General features: G+C 43.5%; 1 protein-coding gene across 4 annotated transcripts in view; it reads left to right on the top strand.

The window, feature by feature from the left end:
- Positions 1-23315, top strand: part of EHBP1 (EH domain binding protein 1) — a 357318-nt gene that overhangs the window by 93747 nt on the left and 240256 nt on the right. For all 4 annotated transcript variants that reach the window (XM_044288819.1, XM_044288821.1, XM_044288820.1 and 1 more), the window contains exons 6-7: positions 12143-12324; positions 14742-14881. In XM_044288819.1, coding sequence (XP_044144754.1) covers positions 12143-12324; positions 14742-14881 — 322 coding nt within the window. The remainder of the gene's footprint in view (positions 1-12142; positions 12325-14741; positions 14882-23315) is intronic.

Raw genomic sequence — 23315 nt, 5'->3', positions numbered from 1 at the left:
GGTGTTGAACAATAAATACACTGTTTGGACCTGAAACTTGGTGTCCTGAAGCCGTATCTGTGAGAATGACCCCCCCACAGTATGTGTGTATATATATATATATATATATATATATATATGAATACCCCTTCTTGCACAAATATGTATTTATTAATTTTAGTTTAAAATCCACCCCAATAACAATCATAGTAAGAATAGACCCGGACCGGTGGATGTGTGTTCCACGGGTGGAACGCACTTCCGGTTCCGGGTCACGTTGATCTGGAGGAAGCGGTCCAACACGTGGAGCGACCTCCCTGTGTATACTTATAAAATGAGGCCATTATTTGTTTGACTGTATATGCTCCTGAGGAAGGGGTCTTTCTACACCCTGAAACGAGTCAAGCTTATTCAATAAAGGAAACATTGGATAACGTTTGGAGTCCACCGGGTCATCTATTTGCAGGACCACAAGGGGATCCAACCTTCTACAGACGACCTCGGTGAGGGGGAGGGGGGGGTTTGCCGTCAAGTGTCTTTTATCTTGCGAACCCCCACCCCGGTGAAGTGAGTAAAAACATATGACTGTACATATGTATGTATGCTCTCTATCAAAGTGTAATATTGCACTGATTATATTTCCATTTCAGCACTTTAGTTATACACTCACCTAAAGAATTATTAGGAACACCTGTTCTATTTCTCATTAATGCGATTATCTAGTCAACCAATCACATGGCAGTTGCTTCAATGCATGTAGGGTTGTGGTCCTGGTCAAGACAATCTCCTGAACTCCAAACTGAATGTCAGAATGGGAAAGAAAGGTGGGCTACAACAGCAGAAGACCCCACCGGGTACCACTCATCTCCACTACAAATAGGAAAAAGAGGCTACAATTTGCATGAGCTCACCAAAATTGGACTGTTGAAGACTTGAAAAATGTTGCCTGGTCTGATGAGTCTCGATTTCTGTTGAGACATTCAAATGGTAGAGTCCGAATTTGGCGTAAACAGAATGAGAACATGTATCCATCAGGCCTTGTTACCACTGTGCAGGCTGGTGGTGGTGGTGTAATGGTGTGGAGGATGTTTTCTGGGCACACTTTAGGCCCCTTAGTGCCAATTGGCCATCGTTTAAATGCCACGGGCTACCTGAGCATTGTTTCTGACCATGTCCATCCCTTCATGACCACCATGTACCCATCCTCTGATGGCTACTTCCAGCAGGATAATGCACCATGTCACAAAGCTCGAATCATTTCAAATTGGTTTCTTGAACATGCCAATGAGTTCACTGTACTAAAATGGCCCCCACAGTCACCAGATCTCAACCCAATAGAGTATCTTTGGGATGTGGTGGAACGGGAGCTTCATGCCCTGGATGTGCATCCCTCAGATCTCCATCAACTGCAAGATGCTATCCTATCAATATGGGCCAACATTTCTAAAGAATGCTATCAGCACCTTGTTGAATCAATGCCACGTAGAATTAAGGCAGTTCTGAAGGCAAAAGGGGGTCCAACACCGTATTAGTATGGTGTTCCTAATAATTCTTTAGGTGAGTGTATATGTTTTTAAGAAAAATTGCTATAATGGCACTCCTATCCTAGCCCTAAAAAACGCTAAAACGCAGAACTGGTGTCGTGCTTACTAAAAAAAAGGTCTCTATAAGGCCTCTTTCACACTTGCGTTGTCCGTATCCGGCGTGTACTCCACTTGCCGGAATTACACGCCGGATCCGGAAAAACGCAAGTGTACTGAAAGCATTTGAAGACGGATCCGTCTTCAAAATGCTTTCAGTGTTACTATGGCACCCAGGACGCTATTAAAGTTCTGGTTGCCATAGTAGTAGTGGGGAGCGGGGAGCGGTATACTTACCGTCCGTGCGGCTCCCGGGGCGCTCCAGAGTGACGTCAGGGCGCCCCATGCGCATGGATGACGTGTCCATGCGATCACGTGATCCATGCGCTTGGGGCGCCCTGACGTCACTCTGGAGCGCCCCGGGAGCCGCACGGATGGTAAGTATGCTGCTCCCCGCTCCCCACTACACTTTACCATGGCTGCCAGGACTTTAGCGTCCCAGCAGCCATGGTAACCATTGAGAAAAAGCTAAACGTCGCATCCGGCAATGCGCCGAAACGACGTTTAGCTTAAGGCCGGATCCGGATCAATGCCTTTCAATGGGCATTCATTCCGGATCCGGCCTTGCGGCAAGTGTTCGGGATTTTTGGCCGGAGCAAAAAGCGCAGCATGCTGCGCTATTTGCTGCGGCCAAAAAACGTTCCGTTCCGGAACGGAAGACATCCTGATGCATCCTGAAGGACGGACTGTCCATTCAGAATGCATTAGGAAAATCCTGATCAGTATTCTTCCGGCATAGAGCCCCGACGACGGAACTCTATGCCGGAAGACTATAACGCAGGTGTGAAAGAGCCCTGAGTCGTCAATTCACCTCAGAACTTTCCTCATCACTGCTCATTACTTGGCGCTCCACTGGTTTTCTTTTTCTTGATCTGAGGTTTAATGTGGGGGTCTGATCTGAGGTTTGATGATGATTGAGGGTCTACTGTAGTTTGGGGGTCTGATGAAGATTGGGGGTCTGTTCTAAGGTCTAATGAAAAATATTATTTTCTTATTTTCCCCCTCTAAAACTTAGGTGTGTCTTATCATCAGGTGCGTCTTATAAAGCGAAAAATATGGTAATTTAAGTCTGCTGTGTGTTTTCCCTTTACTGGAACAAAACACCCCATAACGGCAGGTATGTTGCCTCCAGACTGCAGCACAGCGGCAACATGTGGCAGCGCTCTGAGCCTCACCTGACTAATGTATGTGTTATTTGCAAAATGTGTGTTGCAAGCTCCAATTTACGGCATGAGGTAGTGCGGGTCATGACTTGTCTTCTTTCAGGGTAATTGAGTTGTCATCTAAACATGTTGAGTAACACCTTTCGCCTCGATTTCCAGTGAGCGTGTGAACTGCAGCCTTGTTTAACGTATTGTTCAAGTTAATTGCTCCTTCAGATGACTCAATTTATGGTCTAGTGAATTCTGTTCCCTTGGTTTAAAGTAAGGCTGTGTTCACATATGTGCTGTGAACTCCGGTGGAGGAACGGACGGCCAGAGCTCACTGTATCCTGCATATATGCCAGCTTTCGGCCGGGAAGAAAATACTACTTGCAGCATTTTTTGTCCATCTGAAAGCCGGCATATATGGTGTAAAGCTGCCGGATCCCATTACAGTGAATGTGGTAACTGGCTACTGTTCTGCCGGACCTCACAGCACATAGGTGAACGTGGCCTGAGAGTACACTTCGTTGTGTCCATTTGTCGCAGATCGTTTCTTCACTTATAGCTTTGCGGTTTGGAATTTTTGGCCACCAAACACGCCCAGAGTTACGAAGCTTCACGGAGAGATGAGAGAGATCCAGTTGTACCAGTTGTGCCCAGAGCAGTAATTAATGCAGCTGACGTACATTGATGCGTTGGTCTTCTATACTCTTCATGGGCTTGCCAAATGCCAGTGTGACCTTATTAATGACAGTTGCCCTTCCTAGGCGATCTACGCACGGGTTTCCTTGGCTGCTGTGCAGGGCATGCCTGGTCCTATGCCCTGGCACTGACATTTTAATAAATAAGGTGTGGTACATACAGTATACATGTCTTCATAGCTTGCCTTTGGAGAAGTGGAAAATCTAATTTGGCTTGAAGCTGTGAAATGTCAAATATCAAAAAACATGTTAATGTGTGATTTTATTTTTTATTAGTTTTTTTTCTCCTTGTGATACTATGCGATTTATATCATTTGACCTGTGAAGCTCCCCTCTCCCTGACCTCAGGTGTACCGCTCCCTGATCTTACATAGCCAGAGCGCCCAATAGACTGTCACCCCATGTAGGTCCTTAAAGGCGACGTCGACAGTAGGAGCAGCCGGGTGCCCCACAGTGGCAGGCTCTTCTCATTTTTTGCACAAATTGAACTCTTCACCTTGCATTAATATGTGAGCTATTGACAGACTTGTAAAACTGGTTTAAGATCCTATTAAGGGCTTACGTTTGAGAACCGCTTCCTTCACCTCCATGTGAGTGGTCATATTACATAACCAGCCAAACAATGGAGAGACTTTATTATAATATGGGGACTTTTGGTTCATTTGCATAAAGGTCCTGCAGAAATCTGGTGTAGTGTATATATTCCCCTGCAATTGCTTTAGAAAGAAATTGTTAAAGGGGACCTCTATCTGTGGCATTTTATAATATGCCATACATTTCTGCCACAGGGACACTCGCCTATTGGGAATACGGGGACCAGTCAGGCATGTTCCTGATTCCCGGGCTTTGTATTCTCCGTACAGTACACTTCTTTGGAGAGGTTTCTGCCTGTGTGCAGGGAGGCTATTGTAGTCTATGGGATTTCTAGAAAAAGCCATGTAAACTGAGCCTGGCTTATTCTGTAACTTCCATAGACGTCAATGGAGATTGCAGCACGCAAAAGCATCCACATCTCCATTGCAGAATGTGGGAGCTGCACCCATCTACTGTTTAGGGCATATGATTGACATGCCGTTATTTCCTAAGGTGGGAATCCGACTTTAATCAAGTAAAGTTAGGGAAAGGGAATCTGTCACCATTGACCGACCTATCCACCTGTTTGCATAGACAGATAACTGTGGTTCGCCTGATTTAAAACGCTGTTTTTCTTTTGTTGATCCGAGGCTCCATTCCCAAGTTATGATACTTTTTTCTTAATATGCAAATTAGGGCTTTGGTGCAATAAGGGTGTCACCAGTGCTTTTGTTGCACCCTAATTCCACAGCTTTTTGTGGCCAGCCCCTCCCAGGCTGCTTTGATTGACAGTGCCAGGCAGTGGCAGAGCAGCGAGGGAGGGGCTGCCCTCAGAGAGATGTAGAGCTTGGGTGCAACCAGAGCAATGGTGACACCCTCATTGCCCAAATACTCAGGTGGTCATTTATTAAGACCGGCGTTTTAGATGCCGGTCTTTACCTCTTAAGGACTGGGCCATTTTTCACCTTAAGGACCAGAATGATTTTTAAAAATCTGATGTGTCACTTTGTGTGGTAATAACTTTAAAATGCTTTTACTTATCCAGGCCATTCTGAGATTGTTTCCTTGTCACATATTGTACTTCATGTAAAATTTACCAAAAATTTGGAAACATTTGCAAATTTCCGAGTTTCAATTTCTCTACTTTTATAATACATAGTAATATCTCCAAAAATAGTTATTACTTTACATTCCCCATATGTCTACTTCATGTTTGGATCATATTGTGAATGCCATTTTATTTTTTGGGGACGTTACAAGGCTTAGAAGTTTAGAAGCAAATCTTGAAATTTTTCACAACATTCCCAAAACCCACTTTTTAAGGACCAGTTCAGGTCTGTAGTCACTTTGTGAGGCTTACATAATAGAAACCACCTGTAAATGGCCCCATTTTAGAAACTACACCCCTCAAGGTATTCAAAACTGATTTTTACAAATGTTGTTAACCCTTTAGGTGTTCCACAAGAATTAATGGAAAATAGAGATTACATTTCAGAATTTAACTTTTTGGCAGATTTTCTATTTTAGTCCATTTTTTTTCCAGTAACAAAGCAAGGTTTAACAGCCAAACCAAACTCAATATTTATTGCCCTGATTCTGTAGTTTACAGAAACACCCCATATGTGGCCGTAAACTGCTGTATGGGCACACAACAGGGTTCAAAAGGCAAGGACCGCTATATGGCTTTTGGAGGGCAGATTTTGCTAGAATAATTTTCAAGTGCCATGTCACATTTGAAGACACCCTGAGGTACCCCTATAGTGGAAAACCCCAAGAAGTGACCCCCCCCCCCCCCCGGAATTTTTCAAGGCATGTAGCGAGCATGTAGCAATCTCAAATTATATCAAAGAAAAATGTTGTATAATATGTCATCACATTGCAGAGGCTCTGAGCTACCAGAACATACAAAGTTATAGTCTCCTTTTGTAAAACAACACCGTCAAGGTATTCATCTAGGGGTGTAATGAGAATTTTTAGCTTTGTTATGGGTTTTATTAGAATGCCAATTGAAATGTGGAGAAAAGGGAAATTAGAATTTTTACCAGCATACAGTTTCAAGGGGGTGTTTTATAAAATGATCAATGGGGGTTTAGTTAAGTCAACAGAGGTGTGGTAGATTCTAAAACAATCTTTTATGCTAAGACCCGGCTTTGAGCGGCACATCTCACAATGATGGTGTCTTTCCTGATTCCATTTCTGGAGCATACACAACATGTTTTTTGTGGCCTACTCTGTCTCTGTGGGGGGAACTACCCCAGGGAAATGCTGTCCTCGTATTATTCTGCTCTCACTTCCTGTGGCCCTGCTCCCTTCCCCTTCCTGTTCCCCCAAATAAAAAGTTCTTTATTACTTTTTCTTGAAAGTGCAGGAATTTTCCTCTGTTTCCTGCACTTCTGTATATTACAAAAGCATTATAGATTTTATACCATGCCCGAGTTTTGCGGAGGGCAGTGTATGGTTGCAGTACCTGGTCTGACAGATCCACCCCTCCCATAAACTTATTATGGTCCTGGATGCACACAGGTTTGGGGACTGATTATGTGGATCCACAAACTGGAACAGGGGTTGATCTGTCACCATGTATGGTAGTAAGTACAAAGACGTCACGCTTGTCTTTGTACTTAACAAGCATCATGTTATCACTGCAAACTGCCCTGCTTTCCCTCACTCTTATTCTTTGGTCTATAATATTTGTAGGCAGTTGTTTTTGGTTTCATCTGATAGTTCCGCATGCAACAGTGTCTCTGGAAAACAGGCATTTCAGTAGTGGGACACTTGTGTAGAAGTTGTCAAGGTACAAGTTGTACCCTTGACCTAGCAGGGGGTGAATCAAGTCCCATACTATTTTTCCTGCTATTCCAAGGAGAGGGGGGCACTCTGGGGGTTCCATTTTTGAATCTTTTTCCCTCGTAAACTCTAAATGTATGTGTATAGCCACTTTGGCTTTCACATAGTTTGTAGAGTTTGATGCCCGTTTGTTGGGCAGGTATTGGCGAAAATGCAGTCTGCCCTTGAAGTGCACAAGGGATTTATCAATGGACAGATGCTTTTGGGGGGGTGTAGACCTGGGCAAGCTTGAGATTATAATAATCTATAATGGGCCGAATTGTGTATAAACGATCGTATCCAGGATCATTAGGGGGTGGACAATCTGCATTATTGTTATAATGTAGAAATTTCAGGAGACTTTCGAATCGGGTCCTGGACATTATGGTGCGGTATATTGGCGAGTGATGTAAAAGGTCATACTCCAATATGACCGTAGTGATGGTTTTTTAATTATCCCCATATTAAGTATTAGACCCCAAACATTTTTTTATCTCCAAAGGGTTTGTGAGAGTCCACTGAAGGGGTCTTGCATAGTATCAGTTGGGGTGGGCGGCTAAAAATTGATTGGCATAAAGATTAGTTTGCTCCACCTCCACCATCATGTCTATCACTTCATCAGAAAAAAAAAAGGTGGAAAAAAATCAGCTTCCGTGAACACTGCAGTGTTTACATGAATGCCCGTAGTGGCCGTAAAGTCCGGCAGCTGAGGTACAACGTTAGTAGCAGAAGTCCAGCTGGGGTCATTTGTAGAAGCTGATGCGCTGCTAACTCTACTGCGTCTGTGAGAGGGTTCGTCAACTGATGAATCCGAAGAAGAGCTATACACAAGAAAGGATTCTTCTTCTCCACTGTCAGTCAGACTCTGAGGCTAGTACGGCATAAGCCTCCTCGGCGCTGTACACCCGTTGAGACACTGGTGACAGAAATTTGTCACTGCTGGCGAGGAATGGTCACAGATAGAAGATAGAGGTTCGGAGGTATTTGGGGGGGGGGGGGGGGGGTTTGAAATGGAGTATTTATAATTGGAGACAAGTACTGACAATATTTTTGTATTCAAATTATTATTATTTTTTTACAATAAACATTAGTCTAACTTACCCTAAAACCAGAGCTCTAACCCTAATGAATTGCCAAAAAAGCTTTCTGACAGGTTACCGACAGTATGGATGACAGGGACTGGGGGGGTTTATTGAAGTGTAATTGTGGGTGCTGATGTACTGTCACTATTGGCAGACAGCACACAGTGACGGGGCACAGGGGACAAATGAGGGGCACTTTTGGAGTGTATGTGTGTGTGTGTGTTTTTTTTTTTTTTTCCCCCACTAGTCTGTTTCACTGGCTCTGATCACTTCTGTCAGTGAAATGAGAGGTTTGAAGATGAGATATAGCATTCTGTACATAACTCATTGTGATTGGTCAGTTCCTGACTGTGGACCAATCACAATGAATTATGTACAGAAAGCTATTTCTCATCTCCGATCCTCTAATTTCAGTGAGAGCCAGATGCCAAAAGAGGAGGAGATGTGTGCGGGCATGCGCACACACGTGTGATCACTCGTAGGTAGGAAAAGATGTGTGGCGGTGATCTGCGGCCGGGACCACAGCTGATTAGTCCCTGGCCGTCAAGGGCAAGTTAATCGCTCCCCGACATAGTGGGGTAAGTTGCGCTTCAGGCGCGCAATCTCAGCCGTGGAGCATTTAAATGAACGCCGTGCATGTACGGCGGAATGTGTTCTGGCACAGTTTTCCCCGCCGTACATGCACGGCGTTCTGTGCTAAGGGGTTATTAAACCCCTGCGCTTGACCAGCCGGAGTTATTAAGAGGCGTATAACTTTTTTAGACCTGGCGAGAGCGGGGAAAAGTCGCAGATTGCGGTGCAATTAGCATTGTGCCGTAATCTGTGCCTAATCTAGGCGTATTTCAGCTTTATAAATGACCCCCTTAGTTGCATATTAAGAAAAAGTATTATAACTCGGGAACGGAGCCTCGGATCAACAACAGCGTTTTAATCAGGTGAACCACAGCTAAGTGTCTATTCAAACTGTTAGATAGGGAGGTCCCTGGTGACAGATTCCTTTTAAAGGGGTTGTGCGCCTTCGGCCACCCCCCCCCCCCCCCCCTCCCTTCTGGGCAGACCTGTGAAAGGAAGCATATTCGCTTGCTTCCTGTTGCTGGCCTGCAGCATCTTCACTCTCTGGACTCCACTGACTCGCTGAGCTCCATGGATGTAAACTTCCTTTTTGACGTTGGCCTCAGCGGTGACCACTCCCCTTGCATCATGTGACCATTTATCATGCTTCTGTTTGCAGGTCTGCTCAGGCTTTTTACATCGAAGGCCTTTTCTCAAAATAGGCCAGCTATAAGGTTGTGTTCAAAATAATAGCAGTCAGACATAACTAACCTGATCAATCACTGTTTTTAGTAGAAATGATATTTCTACATGGCAAATAATTTACTAGCAGGTGTAGTAGAGTAATAGAATTCCAACAGGCCCGACAGTCATCACATGCTTGCTGCTGATTCTGTGTAATTGAATCACTAATTGAAAGGGGCATGTTGAAAATAATAGCAGTGTGGAGTTCAATGAGTGAGGTCATTCATTCTTTGAAAAACAGGTGGCAATTATTGCCCTTATTTAAGGAAGGCAGCAAATGTTGTACTTGCTGGTTACAGTGCATTTCTCTCTGAAATTCTGAGGAAAATGGGTCGTTCCAGACATTGTTCAGAAGAACAGCGTACCTTGCTTAATAAATTGATTGGAGAGGGGAAAACATATAAGAAGTGCAGAAAATGATGGGCTGCTCAGCTAAAATGATCGCAAATGTTTTAAAACGGCAACCAAAACCTGAAAGACGTGGAAGAAAGCGAAAAACTACCATTCGAATGGATAGAAGAATAGCCAAAATGGCAAGGACTCGGCCAACAATCAGCTCTAGGAAGATCAAAGAAGGTCTTACGTTACCTGTGAGTACTGTTACAATGAGAAGACGCCTATGTGAAGCCAAGCTATCTGCAAGAAGCCCCCGCAAAGTCCCACTGTCGAAAAAAAGACATATGCTGAAGAGGTTACAATTTGTCAAAGAGCACATTTACTGGCCTAAAGAGACATTTTGTGGACTGATGAAAGTAAGATTGTTCTTTTTGGGTCTAGTGGCCGGAGACAGTTTGTCAGACGACCCCCAAACACTGAATTCAGCCACAGTACACTGTGAAGACAGTGAAGCATGGCGGCGCAGGCATCATGATATAGGGATGTTTCTCATACTATGTGTTGGGCCTATTTATCGCATACCAGGGATCATGGATCAGTTTGAATACATCAGAATACTTGAAGAGGTCATGCTGCCTTATGCTGAAGAGGAAATGCCCTTGAAATGGGTGTTCCAACAAGACAACGACCCCAAACACACCAGTAAACGTGCAACATCTTGGTTCCAGACCAACAAGATTGACGTTATGGAGCGGTCAGCCCAATACCCAGATCTTAATCCAATAGAGGCAAAACCAAGAAATAGAGAAGAACTGTGGAATGTCATCCAAACATCCTGGGCTGGAATACCTGTTCACAGGAACAACACAAATTTGATTTTTTTTTTTCATGTTTTGATTTGGAATAGAATGTGTAGTGTTCCCAATGCATTTGTGTGTATGGAGATAAAAGCTATTCGAAGGATTTTGAGCTTTATTCACTTTTTTTTTTTTTTTTTAACACACTGCTATTATTTTGGACACAACTGTATAAGATGGGCTGGGGTCTGACACTGGCTATTTCTGAGTTGCTCCGATGCCAGAACTACACCACTTGGTCCATTGTGTTGTGAACACAGTGTAAGAAAGTATTATATATAAATATATACAATACACCTTCTTACTGGGTCTGATTCGAGGTTGGATGCAATAAATGAGACACAAGAGTGAATGTATAAAAAAAGATATATTGTATAGTGTAGACAATTGATATTACAGTATTATTGATGAGTATATATGGAGTTACACTGGAACAAAAAGAAATAACTATTACATAGAGAGAGACTTATACTCACATAACAATAATTATAATTACTAGAAATTTCCAGGATACAATATAATACTACTTTAACTCAACATTAAAATTCCTTACAGTTTATAGTTACCACACATGGGCTCCCAATCCTTGTCTCTCCTCTGCCCTCTCCTGTCCTCTCTTCCTCCCAGCCTCCTCCTCCAGCTTCCCCAAAGCATGGATCTTTTATGCTAGGTCTACACGACAATATTTGTCGCACCAATGTCACGCGACAACATTTATAATGATAGTCTATGGTGTCACACGGCAACATGCGACATGCATTTGAGATGGATTTTTCTGCGACTGACGCAGCATGTTGCATGTCGCATTGCGACACCATAGACTATCATAAAAATTGTCGCGCGACAAATGTTGCAGGGTAGTTGTGCCCTATCTATGTCGCGCGACACATGTCGTCGTGTAGACCTAGCCTTATTCCTTGAAAGCTCTCAAACCCCATCCTTGCCAACCCCCCTTATATCGGTTATCTGAGAGTCGGTGGGCCTGCGCAGAGGCTGAATCTTGGTCAACCAGTAATTTTTGCATTTTATGACACTCTGCTCTTATTCACACATTTTGGGTGCCTTTTTGTTCTCTACCAATGAGCATATGTAAGAGATGCAGGATATTCCTTTATCTGTGAGAATCGGAGTAAGACAAAAGGAGCTAGATACATGCATACTAATGAAGTATACACACATATATACCCGTCTCTGATTCACACAAATAAATCCCTCATAATCTATACAATATAATGCAATATAATACATATATTATTTCCAAAACCTGTATTTCTTACAACAGTGGAAGCACTGCTGCGGTAACCAGCTCAGTCCACAACACAATGGACGGAGCTGAGCAGTTTCGGTTATTATTTTTGGAGCGACTTGGGAACAGCAGATAGGAGCGGCTGATGTCTGACCCCCACGGATCTGATATGGATGACCTATCCTGATAGTGCTCTGCTTCTTGAAGCTCTGCTGTTTAGCTGTTCTGGCAGCAACTGTTCATTTTACCTGCACTGCCACCACAGGCGAAGTGTAGCATTGCATGGTGCCCATTGGACTCCTTGTACTTTCATGACTCATTGAGCTATGATGTTTTTAGCTTCTTGTGAGCCTCCAGTGCCTGTCTTTTTGGTTTTGTGGTCCTGTATTAATTTATTAGACAGCCTTTGGGGCATAAGTTAGTGTATTTGGTGAATTTCTCTCTTCTACTTCTGCCTGTAGGAATCTCCTTCTGGTCGTCGGAAAGCTCTTGCAACCAGCAACATCAACATGAAGCAATACGCGAGCCCGATGCCTACCCAAACCGATGTCAAGCTGAAATTCAAACCCCTATCCAAGAAGGTTGTATCCGCCACTCTGCAGTTCTCCTTATCTTGCATTTTCCTCCGAGAGGGCAAAGCTACGTAAGTCTTCTTCCATTGCTGGGTGGTTGTTTTTTGTTCTTTTTTATGCTATTTTGAATGTGTAATATGGTAGGAACGATAGGAGAACTGGCTGAGTTAATTGGAGGTATTTTGTGGATGCGGATTGTTCCGTAGACGTTGCGGAGCGCCAGCTGTTAGGACATTTAATGGAATGTTAATGTAGGTAGGGCGATGATATTTTCTAAGCACGGGCTGTTTTGACTTTCGGAAAGGAGGGGGAGGGGTGGCATTCAATTACTGTAAGAAGAAATTCAGAACTGAACCATTTTAATTTGTAGATTTCTGCTATTCTGTGTAATCTAGTCATTTCTTTTTTATCCCCTTTCTCTCTTTCTTTTATCTTTCTTCTTGGTTACCACATTACCAAAGTTCAGTTTTGTTGCCTGACAACATTTAATTGTGTTCTATCCTGCAATCATCTCCGCAGGTATTAAAATGTGCAGATTCCTTGGGAGGCAAAGAAAAGTCTATTTCAATGTCCAGTGTTAATCCGCAGCACTATAGTACACATTGTGGGTGGGAATTGTGCAGAATGCCAATTACAGAAATATATAATTAAATTGCGAGCAAGCCATCAAAATGCAGATAGGGTATTATTTCTTCCCTTTCTGAAATGGATCATTTCTCTTAATAAAAAAAATAATAAAAAAATTGCAAAAAAATGTTTTCTGTTCAGCGTCAGTAACAGATATTTTTGCAAATAGCCAATACTGCAACCCTGCTGTGTAATAATATTCTTTCTTGCATATTGCACAGTACAAATGCGCCCTGCTTTCTAACCATTTGGAAGAACTGACTCTCTGAAAGCAGACGTCTGATTATTATAAATACGTGACATTGGTTCCTATGAGTCAAGTTTAATTTTTTTTAAAGTTTTTTTTAGCACATAACCTGAAAAAAAAATTGGTTGTACACAAATAATGACGCTGATAAAATTTATAAATATGTTCGCTATACCTTTTAAGACATATTTGACCTGATCATATACTAACTGGTCCTGCCACCAGGATACAGCCACAGGGTAAAGGCCTATGTTGGGCTACTTCAGAACTTAAGGGGTTTGTCTAGGATTTTGATATTGATAGCCTGTCTCAGGATAGGCCATCAGTATCAGATTGGAGATCGACACCCCGCATCCCCACCGATCAGCTTTTTCTCTGTAGCTTCGGTGCCAGAGCTTGGCCATAAAGGCTACAGAGAAATTTCTTGGTGGGCTAATGCCCAGTAGCCACCTGAGCCCTCCTAAAGGCCATCCACCATGTAAGTAATGATCTGTCGCTCCCAGAGTTAATTAACGCTGGGGGTGTCAAGTAGTTATGTACTTGGTTGGTGACCACAGGTGCCCTCCTGATTCCTGAATTGAACTATATTGCCATCCTGAGGCACCTGGAGTAGGAGGACAGAACGTGGCAGCTGGTGCGGGCCACCACAGAGGGACAGCTTCTGAGGAAGAATTTTGCTGTGCTGGAGCGGTATTTTGTGCCACAATATGGATTTGCTGGCCCTGCCTACTTGTGTTGCCCAGCCTTCTGTCAATTTGGACCCGCCTTGCACTTTTATTATTTTCTTCCAAGGTCACTTTAAGTTCCCAGTCTGCCCCTGACTACACTGCTCCATCCATTGTGTAGTGGACGGAGCTGGTAACATCAGAGCGAGCAGCACCACAGTTACCAGCTCCGCCCACTACACAATGGAGGTCGGTGTGGGGTGTTGAAGCCCAGATGATCTGATATTGATGGCCTTTCCTGAGGGTAGGCAATCATTATCAAAATTGTGGACTAGCCCTTTAAAGGGACATTCCAAAGATTATTCCTTATATAACTGGATGATGGCCTATTCTTAGGTGCGGCAGTTGCAAAGAGAGCTGAGCCTCTAGGTGTAATGGCAACGCCCCCGTTGCTCCTAAAGGTTAATTTGCATATATAAAATCATCATTTTTCTCAGCAATGCGGGCACATATTAACATGGGACCAACACAGATGTCTTCAGCTGCCAAGCGCACATGTAATGGGTCAGCCAGTGTCATAGGTACAAAACTGCTGACAGATGCCCTGTAAACAATGCCTGTAAGCAGGGATTTTGAAAACTGTGAGAAATTGAGTTCATTGGATAAAGCACAGTAAATATCTATTTGTTGAGGGGTTGTACAGGTTTAATTGAAAGAAAACTGGGTTTTGTTGTATTTTCACACCCGTCCCTGGTTCCGAGGTATTGTGGGTAGAAGTCCTGTTTGAGGGGGAGCCCTGCCACTAAATCGCAAGAAGTCCTGCAAGGTTGTCCATACTAATCTACTCGCTGCCGAGTCTCGTTCTTCTCCCTTCCGTGAGCAGATCTTTCAGTCGTTATTATTTTTGAGGTGTAAATGATGGGAATTAGCAGGGGCTTATTTCTTTCAGTGATGAAGACATGCAAAGTCTTGCCAGTCTGATGAGCATGAAACAAGCGGACATAGGAAACCTGGATGATTTTGAGGAAGACAACGAGGATGACGAGGAGAATAGAGTTAACCAGGAAGAAAAGACTGCTAAAATAACAGGTGTGTAGTGCTACAGCATGTGAGCGGCGGTCATGACACGTGCACGTGCACGCTTCACATTCCAGAACAGTCCGACCCATGACGTTCTTAACCAACGTTGTACTTCAGGTTTTATATTAATCTGATTTGTCTCCCAATGTCTTCTGGAAATGTATTCAAATTTTTTTCAAATAAGTATTTCCTGTTAGTCTCTGCTGCCAGAACATGCACATTAAATGGACGCCACTTTGTGGCATCTGTTTCCGATACGGTCCTGGTTACTGGATGCCGCTGTATGGAATGGCGCGCTAATGTGTACTGGCCAGACGGAAGCTAAAAGGACACTTTCTTGGCCCCATTGGCTAATGTAGTCCTAAGGACATATTTATTGTGTACTTCGGGAGCTTCTCTGCCGTAGACGCAACCTTTCTTGACCCAGAGGGACAGTCCAGTTTCTCTATCTGTCACACACTTGTAGGAAGTCACCTGCATGCCTCTAAAAATTTTAATCCTAATTAGTAGCGAGCGCCACGGCCTTCTCGCAGATTACCCAGTGACGGCATGGTCATCTGTCACGTCGCCTAGGTACTGCTCAGTCCCATGCTAGTGAATGTGGCAGAGCTGCAATACCAAACACAGCCACTACACAATGTACGGCGCTGTGCTTGGTGAGCTGTGAGGAGGCAGCGGCACTCAATAGAGCAGCTGATTGGCGGGGGTCCTGGGTGTCTGACCTGCCAACCAGATACTGATGACCTATCCTGAGGATAGTTCATCTCTATAAAAAAAATAAGTCTGAAAACCTCTTTTAAAATGACTCCACAATTCAACGGAAAAAATGTACAACGGGGGAACGAACAGAACACTTAAATATTGCTCTCCTTTTCATTGGAGATCTGCAGATCCACCAATTCCCTGGCTCCTCTTCTGTCCTCCAAGATGGCCGCACCGCTTCTCAGACTACCTGATGCATACTGTGCACTTGTTAGCCCAAGGCACTTTCTGCTGCCCTTGGATTGGACAGTGCTGCTCATGTGAGCAGTGCTGGCCAATCCAAGAGCAGGGCTGAACAAGCCGAAAGTGGTTTGGACTAAGCCCCGGGTAGTCTGAGAGGCAGGGCAGCCATCTTGGATGGCAGAAAAAAAGCCTGGGAATTAGTGGATCTACAACTGAAAAGATGAAAAGGAGGCCCCAGGTAAGTGTTCTTTTCTTTCCCCAGTTAATATTTTTCTGTAAATTTCATGGTAGATTTCGTCTAGAAGGGGCATCCTTTATTATGCACTCATCTCATTCTGCCTTGTGGGGACCTAAACCAAGGTTTTGATGGCACTTTGAGCAGATAGACTTTCATGTGATCACATCTGTACGTGTACTGAAATGGTAGTCATCCAGAAAGGATTCAAGCGGTTGCTAGGCAACTGAAGCTCAGATCCACTTAGCAGAATCCCCTTAGGGAAAGCTGAAGAAAGAAACTGCGTTTTACTAATAAACATATGTAGCTTGTTAAAGGGCATCTGTCAGCAGATTTGTACCCATGACACTGGCTGACCTGTTACATGTGCGCTTGGCAGCTGAAGGCATCTGTGTTGGTCCCATGTTCATATGTGCCTGCATTACTGAGAAAAATAAAGTTTTAATATATGCTAATTAGCCTCTAGGAGCAACGGGGGCGTTGCTGTTACACCTAGAGGCTCTGCTCTCTCTGCAACTGCCGTGCCTTTTGCACTTTGATTGACAGGGTCAGGCCCTGTAAATGTCATCACACCTGGCCCTGTCAATGAAAGTGCAGAGGGTGCGGCAGTTGCAGAGAGAGCAGAGCCTCTAGGTGTAACGGCAACGCCCCCGTTGCTCCTAGAGGCTTATTTTCATATATTAAAACATCATTTTTCTTAGTAGTGCGGACACATATGAACATGGGACCAACACAGATGCCTTCAGCTGCTAAGTGCACATGTAACAGGTCAGCCAGTGTCATAGGTACAAAACTGCTGACAGATGCCCTTTACGTCTTTGACCAAGCGAGTGCTAAGGTTTGTATTGGGAGACTGCAGTATTATGGGGCAAAATGATTGTTACAGATGAGATGGACGCATAAAAGTTAGTTATTGGCCGTAGTAACCGGATCATAATAGCGCAAACTACATCCTAGCCGTCAGCTACTTAGCTTAGATACATATATCTATTTCAATCTTTAAATGATCCACAATTATTTTTGGACGCCTGAAAACTCCCATCATCTTAAAGTGCACCTATTGGTTTTAGACAGATAAGGCAGCCATTTTGGGAGGGTGAAACTATGATGCATCTGTCATACATCACTAGTAGCCTTTTCTGATTGACACACAATGGTTCTCGTGTGTGAGTCAGCGTATGCCAGAATGTAGCACATTATTGTGTTGCACAGTTTCCCATTATTTGTATAGTAGTTTCATTATCCTGGTTACAGTACATGGACCAGACAAAATAGCAAACATGGCGGACGTGTTGTACGAGGGTCTTGAACTACGATGTAAGCTAAAAGAAATCTGAAGATCGCATATTCTAGCCTCCTGGGGGGCTAAAAAAACAAGTTAAAAAAGTTTTAAAAATATAAACATTCAAATCACTCTCCTTTTTCCAGTATCAAAGTAAAAAAACAAACAAAGAAAAAATATAAAGATCCCAAAATGCCTGAACCTTTAAAATATAAAAATATTTATGGGTACTTTCACACTAGCGTTATTCTTTTCTGGTATTGAAATCCGGTAATGGGTCTAAATACCGGGGAAAATAATGCATCAGTTTTGTCCTAATGCATTCTGAATGGAAACTTAGCCGTTCAGTATGCATCAGGATGTCTTCTGTTCCGTCCCTTGTACGGTACTTGACCGGACAAAATACCTCAGCTTGCTGCGGTATTTTTTCCAGCCAAAATCCCAGAACAATACCGCACTTGCTGGATCTGGCATTCATTTCCATAGAGATGTATTCATGCTGGATCTGGTACCAAGTGTTCCAGAAATTGCCGCGTTGCCGGATCCGGTTTTCCGGTCAGTGCATGCGCCGGGACGTAGGAGGAGCTATTTTTGCTTTTGATCTTTGAAAACATTTAAATACCAGATCAGTTATTCCGGATGAGATGGATCCGGTATATTAACGGATCTGGGAAAAAACATATTTCCGTTTGCATACGGTTTGCCGGAACTATCTGCAATGCTACAATGCTAGTGTGAAAGTACCCTATCCCAATGGCATAACGCAAAAACATTTTTAAAATTGATGATTTGCCATTTTTTCATCTCTTCACTTGCCCAAAAAATTGGATCAGCTAAAAGTAAGTGGTTGCTGAGAACCAGCATCATAATCATTGCAGCCCAGGCCTTGAAAAGAGTCACGGCCACCTGAGAAGAGTCCTGGTTATTCCTAAACTCCTGCTCTCTCGCCCATCTGCTGATGATTGGCAGTTCTCTCCTAGAGAGAAAGGGAGAAAACTCGGTAGAAGACTGTCAGCCATCAGCAGGTTGGCGGGAGAGCAGGAGTTCATGAATAACCAGGACTCTTCTCAGGTGGCCGTGACTCTTTTCCAGGCCCAGTCTGCAATGATTGTGTTGTTGGTTCTCTGCAACCACTTACTTTTAACTTATAAATGACAGACCGTGGAAATCAACTCACCTGTCTCTACTTTATTCTGTTGTTAGTATGGGCAGCATAAAGTTAATGACAGGTTCCCTTTAAATATTTTTTTATGTTATTCTTAATTTTCAATTGTGAATCTATATATTTAACTAAAAAGCATAAAATCCTGCAGTTCTTTTACTGGCCACTAGGCCTAATAATATGCGCCACTTGGTCTGTACAGGTCACTTTACTGCAGTTATCTCCTTATCATTACAGAAAGGTTTGGAATGACATATATCACCTCTGTGCACAGATAAGACGAGATCCTCCATTCACAATAGGCGATTGTCAAAGCTCATCTATTCTTTCCTTGTACAATGACCTCTGCACAGGTCACAGAGCATGCCCAGAAAACTCTACCATAGACGTCATTGAGGTCCCCTCCTGTATTCTGTGTCTATGGCCCATGGGGCTGCTGTAAAGCAATTCTTTAAATGCTTTGTAAATGCTGTTAAGGACAGCTCAGGCAAGATGGCCGCCTCAGGAAATAGAATAAAAAAAAAAACCTGTAATCAGAAAATTAAAACCGATTAGAAAAAAAAAATGATATATGTCGCTATCTGGTTTTAACTGGCAGAAAAAAAAAAATTGGTGACACATTTCCTTTAAGTCTGCTTTAATTTACCCAACCTTATCTAAGGGAAAAACTGTGGTAATTTACCAAGATTTCTTCTATGCTTGCTCATATGCTCAAGGTCATAGTACTGGATCAGTGTGTGTATATATATAATCTCATATAATTCTATTTTTTTAGTAATAATTTTTGTTTTATTTTTGTGGAAGATTGGGGACCTCAATATGAATACCATCTTGTTCTGCTTTTTGCCTTTTCCCACCCACTATTATTACAGCCTCACTAGATAATAATTCCGTAATTCTAGCGGACAATTTTTATCTCGGGGCTTCAGGTTAAAAATGCGTTTTTGTCTGTTTATTTACAGGTGGGACATGAACAGACAGGATTATTTGACCTGAGCTGGAATTTGGCCAGGCCGGGATTAACATTCCACATGCTGAATGAAATACCATTAGAATACTATTAATGTCCACAAAGAAAGCAGTATTTTCAGCTCATGTCTTTGAAAAAATTATGAAGTCAAACCTTATGGCCGTAAAACTAAATACATTGTTCCCAACAATTGAAATTTTAAAAATAAATAAAAATTGAATTAGGATTTTTTATATTTTTTTTACTTGAGGCATTTTCAGGCTATTTTAATAATTGATTTGTATGTATAAAATGATCATTTACAGTTCTAATACACCGTGCAGACGGATTTAGTCATTTAGTGGATTATAATGGTAATCGTGAAGGAGCAGAGACCTGTCATATAGACGACGTTATCGGACTACATTTCCATACTGTAGGTTAATCCTGTACAGTATGAAGTAGCTGATGGTAAGTACTGTGGTGAACCTGTTACTACAGTGGCCCATCGGGCCGACTCACATGACGGTCAGTGGAATCCCCTTTAATATTGATTATTGATGAGTGTTTAGAAAACATGGTAGGAGATAAATGATCATCAGGGGTCCACCACTGGGGGCCCCCAGTCAGAATGGAGCGGCAGACATGCATGCATGTCTATTGGTCCATTGAGCTCTATGGCTCGGCTGTCTCCGGCAGCCCCATACAATTGAATGTAGTGACAGAGCATATGCATTTCTGCCGCTATATTAAAATAGAGGCACACAGGTCTCGTGATCAGTGGGGGCCCCAACAGTCAAACCCCCACTGATCAGACACTTATTCCCTTTAGAAATTTTACTAGGCATGCCCTGTGTACATTAGGGTCAGGAGGGAGTAGATAAGCTGTGATATCACCTATTGTGAATGGTGGATCCCATATTGTCTATATAGATGATATCTGTCATTTTAATTCTGCCTGTAATGATAATGAGATGACTGCTGAAAAGTGATCTGTACAGACCATGATGTTGCACTTATATTAGAATTACTGGCCATTGTGAAAACTGTATGAATTTTTTATTTTTTTTATATAGATATTGACCTGGAAAATTAAAAAAACCATTACCAAAAATTCTTTAAATATAGGTTTAAAGGGACTCTGTCACCACTTTCTAACACCCCCTTTTAAAACTATTGTTCTCTCCATGCCGCCCTTGTGATTACAAAGGTGTTGTTATAACATAAATTCGCCATCTCGTTTGATAAAAATACCTTTTATCTAACCTGTCAATCTCTTTGGATAAGGTGCCCAGGGCGTTTCTGAAGGTCTGAAGCTGCGCGCGCACTTCGCTCAATGAGGCTGATTCTAAATGTCCGCACGGGCGCATCAGGCACAGGCCTGTGCGCACGCGCGGGATCTTTGAAAAGGAGGAGGGGGCACTGACTGAGCGAGAGCCGGAGGCGGATTTCTTTACATTCAGGCGGCGCTGAAAGGATCAGGGGAGGAGCTGGGCACCAACGGCGGCGGCGGCGGGCGGCAGCTTCAGACCTTCAGAAACGCCCTGGGCACCTTATCCAAAGAGATTGACAGGTTAGATAAAATGTATTTTTATCAAAACGAGACAGCGAATTTATGTTATAACAACACCTTTGTAATCACAAGGGCGGCATGGAGAGAACAATAGTTTTAAAAGGGGGGGTTAGAAAGTGGTGACAGAGTCCCTTTAACCTAAAAACATGATTTCACAATAGGCATTTTTCTGATGACACTTTCCCTTTAAAGAACCCTCATGCACAGTACTGTAATATTCTTGTGGTCATAAGCCCCTATAATGGAGTGTCCAGCTCTGGGGGTAGACAGAGGGCATGGGGTGGAGGGGGTAGCCTAGAACCTGGGACACTGGGGAAAATATAAAGGGGTTATCTAAAAAATGCCCCCTCTTCCCATATGCCGGGGCCCCTCACACTGACTATACGTACCTGGCTCCCTGCTCCAGTGTGAGGGGGGCGGCAGTGCAGCCAATGGCAGGCGGGGACAAGCCTCCCTAACGTCACCCACAATACTAGGGAGGCTTGTCCCTGTCACCGCCTGCCATTGGCTGCTGCCCCTCGACACAGTTTTTTTTTTCCATCCGTGCACTGGGAGAAGCAGCAGCGGCGGAGCGGGGAGCCAAGGAAGTAGATTCAGTGTGAGGGGCCCGGGCATGGGGGGGGGGGGGCACGCGCACTTGTTGGTCTCGGATAACCCCTTTAATAACCCTGTCTAACATTTAGATAGTGTTACCTTAGACTGGGTAGTGTAAAGATGTCCCAGATTTGTAGTGGCTCAGGGCTGATGATAATTCTGGCACACCTTTAAATTGTTGAGTCCAACTTTATACTACTTATTAGTTGTATATTTTGTGCCAGAATTTTAATGCAGTTTTGACGCACGAGCTTGCGTTGTAAGCCTCTCCCCTTTTTCAAATGAAACGCTTCACTAGTAAATCTGCCCTAACGTGTTCCAAATATTGGACATGACAGATGCATTTCATAGATGATGCCGTCTCGGTGTGAGGGCGCGGAAGGTTATGTCTAACAAGTGCAGAGGAAAAGCACCCGTTTGCTTCATCTGGGCGCGCACGGATAGGGTGTTTGATAGGGTGCGTCAGCGTGGATATAGGTATTGGGGATAACAAGTCAACACTTGCTGCAACTTCCAAAAAGATTCCCAAGTGTAGCTGTTACTGCTGTGCGTGCTGCGAGCGTGTCCTTCATGGTTCCCTTTAATATCACATGATGAATGCAGCCCGCACATAACCTCAGGTAACTCCATTAATGCATTAATGATATTTTTGCACCTTTTGAGATGTCGAGATAATAACACAAACCTGTTATTATGGATTTAACCACCAGAGGAACAAAGACTGCAGCTGTTCTGAATGCCAGAAATTCTCAAGTTTCCCCAGCCGCCACTCATACCCACCAACGTGACAGTGTTACGTCTTAGTATACTAGTAAAGAAATACAGCAAGACACTGGGGCAGATATAGAAAATACATACTCCAGTCTGAGTACAAAGTTCCTCAGGGCATCTTAATAAATGTGGTGCATCTTCTGGCAGTCACTGGACCAGATATTGACATCTATGCCAGCTATGAGCCCTGTACAGTAGGTCTGAGCTATAATTTATGCCAGTTTCTGACTGGCTTTGGGAGGCCAATGCCCCCTCGGTCCAGTCCAGGGGACCTGCAGTGGGCTTGGGAGATCTGGCAGAGACACGGACTGTGTTCCCCGGGCCGATCAGTCGTGTGCATGAGTCCTTATATTGATGACCTATATTCATGATAGGTCATCATTATCTGATTGGTGGGGATCTGACACCTGGGACCCCTGCCCATCAGCTACGGTATTTGAGGAGGCCACAGCGCTCAGATGAGTGCCAAAGTCTTCTCGCAGTTTACACTAGGCCACTGATGTCACATTCATCCGCCACGTGGCCTGGGATGTCACCAATGGGCATTGCTGTGCTTGGTAAGCTGTAAGGAGGCCGCAGCAATCACCGGACAGCCTTCTCAAACAACTTATCGGTGGGGGGCCCGGGTGTTGGCCCCAACGATCAGATACTGATAACCAATCTTCAGGATAGGTCAATCGGAAAACCTTTTTAAGCTGTGCACCCCCAAAACATGTATATCTTCTCAAGGCACACAACTTGATGATTTCCATAGCCTTGATGGACTATTGACAACCACAATCACCTTGTGTTCTCTTAAAAACACAGTAACTGATGCCATGTAATATTTGGGCGTCAGCCACGTATGTATACTGTACATGGCAAAGAGCTGAAATGTTACCAAAATCTACATTTTCTGAGAGCACAAAACCTACTGTGTATAAAAATATAAC

This window comes from Bufo gargarizans, chromosome 4 (assembly GCF_014858855.1).
Source record: "Bufo gargarizans isolate SCDJY-AF-19 chromosome 4, ASM1485885v1, whole genome shotgun sequence".
Classification (NCBI taxonomy): Eukaryota; Metazoa; Chordata; class Amphibia; order Anura; family Bufonidae; genus Bufo; species Bufo gargarizans.
The sequence above is the reverse complement of the archived record's forward strand: the minus strand, read 5'-3'. Positions and strand labels throughout refer to the sequence as shown.